This window comes from Opisthorchis viverrini (genome assembly GCF_000715545.1).
Source record: "Opisthorchis viverrini unplaced genomic scaffold opera_v5_64, whole genome shotgun sequence".
Lineage (NCBI taxonomy): Eukaryota > Metazoa > Platyhelminthes > Trematoda > Opisthorchiida > Opisthorchiidae > Opisthorchis > Opisthorchis viverrini.
Genome location: NW_008751720.1, coordinates 1,425,350 through 1,431,747, shown reverse-complemented (window position 1 = coordinate 1,431,747; position 6,398 = coordinate 1,425,350). Strand labels below are relative to the sequence as shown.

The 6,398-nt window shown below is 45.3% G+C and overlaps 1 protein-coding gene across 1 annotated transcript in view; it reads right to left on the bottom strand.

Moving 5' to 3' along the window:
• The window catches only part of T265_04100 (hypothetical protein), a gene marked incomplete at both ends in the record, with an annotated part of 73,556 nt that extends 71,292 nt beyond the window's left edge, over positions 1-2,264 (bottom strand). Inside the window, one exon of the mRNA XM_009168746.1 lies at positions 1,659-2,264. Within this exon, the coding sequence (XP_009167010.1) occupies positions 1,659-1,831 (173 nt within the window). The remainder of the gene's footprint in view (positions 1-1,658) is intronic.
• Positions 2,265-6,398: the final 4,134 nt, after the last annotated feature.

Here is a 6,398-nt window from a genome sequence, read left to right as displayed (position 1 = left end):
GCTCGCCTACGTATTGTTTCATTACGCACCTGCTAGTTAATGCCTGAATTACTGTAAAGTTATCGGTAATCAAGCACTTGAAGCAGTCTAAGTTCCTCAGATAGGAGAGGTCAAGTCTTATGGCCACACATTAGGACTGTTCTCGCGTTTATCATGAAGGCACCCTCTTTAACCCTATCCTCGTTTCTGTTGCCAAAGGTGAAGTAAGTTGGTAAATATTACTCGTGCCTTGGTGACGCGTGTATTGAGTTCGTCCGTCACACCACGAATTAAGCAACTGCCAGAGTAAAATTAACAAACTCAAGTTCCTCAATTTCAGGTTCCAAAGGGGGTACACAAGAGTGGAAAGTGCTGAAGCTGCACACCAAACGGGGGACCACTTCCGGGTAGTCTGCGCGGACTTATGGGCGTCAAATAAAAGACAGTGTCGTCTGCATTGCCAAAGTCTAACAACCTCTTTTTAGGTGTGTTTTGTCAACCAGATTCACTGTGCTTTGTAGCGCACAACCACGATGGCGTCAGTGGCAATATTGAACGCAAACAAAGAGAAGGGGATTTTGAGTAGCTCATTGCAAACACAACGGAAATAAGAATAAGAATACTCACGAAAACCTACGAAATTCCTCTCCAAAAAGTAAAAAAAACACCTGACGGGGCCAAAAAACCTCAGAGGCAGGTATCGTCCCAGCACGACATTTCAATACTTCCAACCTAAAGTGGCTACGTAGATAGTACGACTGTGTGACAGAAATCGTTTTCAGGCCTTCAATAAATTAGATTTTGCCTACAAACTGACTGAGGTCCACACAATCTGAACAAGAAGTTAGGACATTTTGATAGAACAGTAACTATGGATATTTCTCGATTTCCGTAGTCCTGGAGCGATTCGTTTGGCGATTTCATACCAGGGGAATCGGTGGACTCGAGTTTCACTCCTGTTAGAGCTCATTAGCAGTGCCCATTACTTTGGGCTTGCCGGGGTTTTAACCCTGACATACGAGGCGAGTATGTTATCACGGTTTTAGCGGGGAATCATGTTCAAATCTGAGTACAGTACAGGAATTGCCATATTTGTTTAAAAAGAAATTCTCGTAAGCTACCAAATTGCAGCTTTAAAGCGTGTGTAAATTCTGCGACAACTCCCGGTAGAGCTTCTCCCAGATAGGATGACGTCACATCGATGACTGTGTCGTTCCGCACTGATGTGTGCAGATGAACGGCAGCGGTCATCTGAAAGTATGCTGGGTTTTTCCTATTTATAAGTCTGACTGAAACTTTTCAACACCTCTGGGTTCTCATCACTTTGCGTTCAAACTAAAAACTGTGTGATCTGATGGCTAGTTCGTCGGACAAGGAACATACCGGACCTCTACGGAACATCCGGGACACGCCACATGCTGTCCTTCACCTTACTCCATCTTATACGAAACGGATTGTTGGAATGCGCGAAGAGGAAAACCCACTCCAGTCGCTGTGTTAGAGTTTACCCTTTTTGGTAGTCCCCTTCTTTTAGAAAAAAAGATGACATCACTGACTGCTTGTTAATTACAAAGTTATTGAAGAATAAAGTAAAGAATAAAATATATTTTTTTTAGAAAAAAAGACATACTGTAAAGAATAAAATATTTTTTAGAAAAAAATGACTACTATTTGCTCACCTTTGAATTTCTTGCATTAAACTTGTTGTGGTGGACGATACCTGGCAGTCCTGCGTATCCTGAGCACTATCTTGCAACAACTTGTTCTGCACTGGCGAGAGTCGTAGGGTTCCGGTAGTGTTTCCAAGGGGATAATGTGGATTGGTGCTTGGCATGCGCCTCCTCCGGGGCATCGTCACCGCGGGGTACTGTCGTAGGTGAGAAAATGGTACCGTACCCGAAGAAGAATACAACGACAATTCGAGGAACAAGAATCCGTAGGTATAAATGTAAGGAACACGGTAACAATTGTCGTCGGGCGATGACACATGAATGGTATTGTGGTAACCACGACAACGCTAAAGTTGGGGAGCAGCACGTGGGATCTATTGGATTTTTATAATTCAAAAAGCGTTGTGTAAGATCTATCGTGTCTACCAATTTGCCGAATACTTGCTACAATCCACGTCCGGTTTTGTGCTAGTCAGGGAAATAGCTCATCAAGAAACGCTGTAAACGGTGCACACATACACACAGCAGTAGATCTGGTTAAAACACGCGGACATATTCTCTTGCCCTCTCTCTCACATGCAAGTAGCACTGATGTCTGGTTCAACGCGCTTCGTAACTCCCGTCTCCCAACCGAATGCTTCCGTTCCACGGCCCAGACAGTGCGTACGTACGCACACACACACACACATACACAGGTACGCTCGCACGCCGCACCCGTACACGCCTATCTTGCTAACATGTCAATCATCTCTAAGTGAATATGAATGAATAGGTGATGGCGGTGTGTGAACGCGTGTTGTTGTGACTGCATGGGGTACGCAGAGTAGTCGGTAGTAGAGGGGTGCGGAACAACAATTTGCGTCTTTCACCTCCCCACCTCCCCGCCTCCCTTCAGACGCTCAACCAGCATAAGCACGAGCGCAATGTCCCCGTTCCATGCTTGTCTACTCGTTCCGCCTGTGTGTACCTGTACGCACCGCGGCCCCGGCAACCAGTCTGACGGAACAACACATGTGGAGATGCATAAACGTGCACATGCGTTCTTCACAATTCGGCAGATGATTGGATGATATTGGCTTGCGCTTAGCGGAAGAGCAAGGCACTGATCCACAACACGTGTACGTGTGCGTCCGTGTTTAGAGCAGTGATTGGTTCGAACGCTTAAGTGTAGCACTTGTCTACCGGCTGTCAATCAACCTTCTAGACGGGCCCGTGCAGGCCCATGAACACGCGCACCTGAACTGACCAGCTGCTTGCTTGGTCTCATGCTTACTGCGTCACTCGGTTGTCGCCTATCTGTTGAGTATTCATTTCCTACCCTAAAACTGCTGCTCAGATGCTGTTGTCTAGGTAGACAGTAGTGCGAGTCATTGCTGTGTTTCGACCGGCTTCTTCACCAATCTCATTAAAATCAACTTTGCTGCAACGACCCTGTAAAATCGCCGATTATTGGAGGTATGTTTGCTTCATTCTGGGGATATCCTTGTCTATATTGTGCACCATCGACCTAGATTAACTCACTTACCATCGAAAGAAAGGTTTGGACACTGCGTCGAGATCCACAGTTTCGAAACATTGGATAAGGCAAACAAGTAAACTGAGAAGTGTGAATCCGAGAGGACCACTGTTTTCACGGTTCCGGAGTCTAATTTATTGATGTGTACTGGGTGCGTGCATTTACACGTGAAAGGACTGTGTTGCCACTGGTGATGATATGTACAACAGTCAGCACAAATCCACTTTCCGGTGGCTCACATTCCCAAGCACCAATTCATCTACCTTCGCAAAACAAATGAATACAAAATTGACCTTACCTACCGTCAACACTAGGATAGACTTCATAACTTAAGTTATCGGAATTTCTCAGGGCTTACATGCTAATTAGAAAAAAAAAACAGTCGACAATAGTCAGGGAAATAGCTCATCAAGAAACGCTGTAAACGGTGCACACATACACACAGCAGTAGATCTGGTTAAAACACGCGGACATATTCTCTTGCCCTCTCTCTCTCACATGCAAGTAGCACTGATGTCTGGTTCAACGCGCTTCGTAACTCCCGTCTCCCAACCGAATGCTTCCGTTCCACGGCCCAGACAGTGCGTACGTACGCACACACACACACACATACACAGGTACGCTCGCACGCCGCACCCGTACACGCCTATCTTGCTAACATGTCAATCATCTCTAAGTGAATATGAATGAATAGGTGATGGCGGTGTGTGAACGCGTGTTGTTGTGACTGCATGGGGTACGCAGAGTAGTCGGTAGTAGAGGGGTGCGGAACAACAATTTGCGTCTTTCACCTCCCCACCTCCCCGCCTCCCTTCAGACGCTCAACCAGCATAAGCACGAGCGCAATGTCCCCGTTCCATGCTTGTCTACTCGTTCCGCCTGTGTGTACCTGTACGCACCGCGGCCCCGGCAACCAGTCTGACGGAACAACACATGTGGAGATGCATAAACGTGCACATGCGTTCTTCACAATTCGGCAGATGATTGGATGATATTGGCTTGCGCTTAGCGGAAGAGCAAGGCACTGATCCACAACACGTGTACGTGTGCGTCCGTGTTTAGAGCAGTGATTGGTTCGAACGCTTAAGTGTAGCACTTGTCTACCGGCTGTCAATCAACCTTCTAGACGGGCCCGTGCAGGCCCATGAACACGCGCACCTGAACTGACCAGCTGCTTGCTTGGTCTCGTGCTTACTGCGTCACTCGGTTGTCGCCTATCTGTTGAGTATTCATTTCCTACCCTAAAACTGCTGCTCAGATGCTGTTGTCTAGGTAGACAGTAGTGCGAGTCATTGCTGTGTTTCGACCGGCTTCTTCACCAATCTCATTAAAATCAACTTTGCTGCAACGACCCTGTAAAATCGCCGATTATTGGAGGTATGTTTGCTTCATTCTGGGGATATCCTTGTCTATATTGTGCACCATCGACCTAGATTAACTCACTTACCATCGAAAGAAGGGTTTGGACACTGCGTCGAGATCCACAGTTTCGAAACATTGGATAAGGCAAACAAGTAAACTGAGAAGTGTGAATCCGAGAGGACCACTGTTTTCACGGTTCCGGAGTCTAATTTATTGATGTGTACTGGGTGCGTGCATTTACACGTGAAAGGACTGTGTTGCCACTGGTGATGATATGTACAACAGTCAGCACAAATCCACTTTCCGGTGGCTCACATTCCCAAGCACCAATTCATCTACCTTCGCAAAACAAATGAATACAAAATTGACCTTACCTACCGTCAACACTAGGATAGACTTCATAACTTAAGTTATCGGAATTTCTCAGGGCTTACATGCTAATTAGAAAAAAAACAGTCGACAAGACTGAACTGTGCAAACTGCTGTACTCTAATATAGGCTCTTGATGTGAGCTGTGTGTAAGCCGTATCCTACTTCGTCTGCGTGAACTTATTCGATGTGGAGTACAACCCATTTTTTCACCAGAATGAGCTAGACTCACCAAAATGTGTGACAGTATAACCCAATATACTCATCTGTACACAAATTTGGTTTTTTGAAACCCATAGTGGGCTATCGACGGATTTTCAGCAACCTTATGAGTAGTGCAATGCAATGTATTGCGATATCTCGAATACCGTACCAACTGAAACATGAGGCGGCCTAGTGGAGCACATTCACTTGCTTAGAAACATTATAAACGGGAGATTCAGCTGGGTTCCAGGTGGGTCGCTCGCGAAACCAAATTAGTTTCAAAATGAGTGTATTCCGCTGATTTCGTACAATTTGGTTTCAAGTAGAATATAAGGTTGACGGAAACTCGGGGGCCGTGCCTACCTGAGGCGCCCCAAGAAGTACGAAACCACTCGTAGGCTGCCGAATAATTTTCAGCAAACTTATAAGTAGTGTATTACGTTTGTGACACTGTAGTTAGGATTCAAGGCACTGTAATAAACACCGAAAATACTCAGTGAGATGCGGCGATCGAGGTGTTTATGTGATCTGCAATCTGAAGATATGCAATACCTGAAAAAGCTGAATGTAGTTCGATCAGATGCAATTGCATTGGCGGTATTTTTGTGTGTGCAGAAATTCAAGCAGAATAAATGCATAGAGCCTGTTCACAGAAGAGTAACCCCCCAAATATGCAGAATTATGTCATCTATTATGTTGGTCGCGGTTTCGCTCGGTAGCAGAATGACTCATAACGGAAATCTGCTTGATTTTCAACAGAATATTCAGACAACAGCTTCTAACTCCGAGTTCAAAGTAGCTCAGTGGTTAAGACGCGAACTTACTCACTGCGGGAACCGTGGTCTAAGTTTAGCTCCGACATCTCAACTGCTCCTGTTGTCTAGGCCTTGGCAGCCTGGCAGTATCTCGCTCCTCGTGCTTCCTTCGGACGTCTAGATACCTAACAATTACTTATTTATTTGCTTATTGACTCATTGGATGATTGATACCCTAATAGGTACAACGTTGTATATGACGAATTAGGTACTGGTTGCAGGGACCATATGGATACACAAAAAGAATGGAAGTTCTATTCTTTTACTCAAAAACTGTGTTATTTTTAGGCAGTAAAATACTAGCTGGAGTGATCCGTAGGCCGTTCAAAACAAACAAACAAGGATGCCTATACACCGAGTTCTTCAGTAATTACTGACATTTCTGTTTGATCTATCTGGGTGACAATATTGTATTCGTATGCATGCCATATGAATCATCGGTCATTAAACAGTGACTTCGACGAACAGTTCAATTTGGGTCGA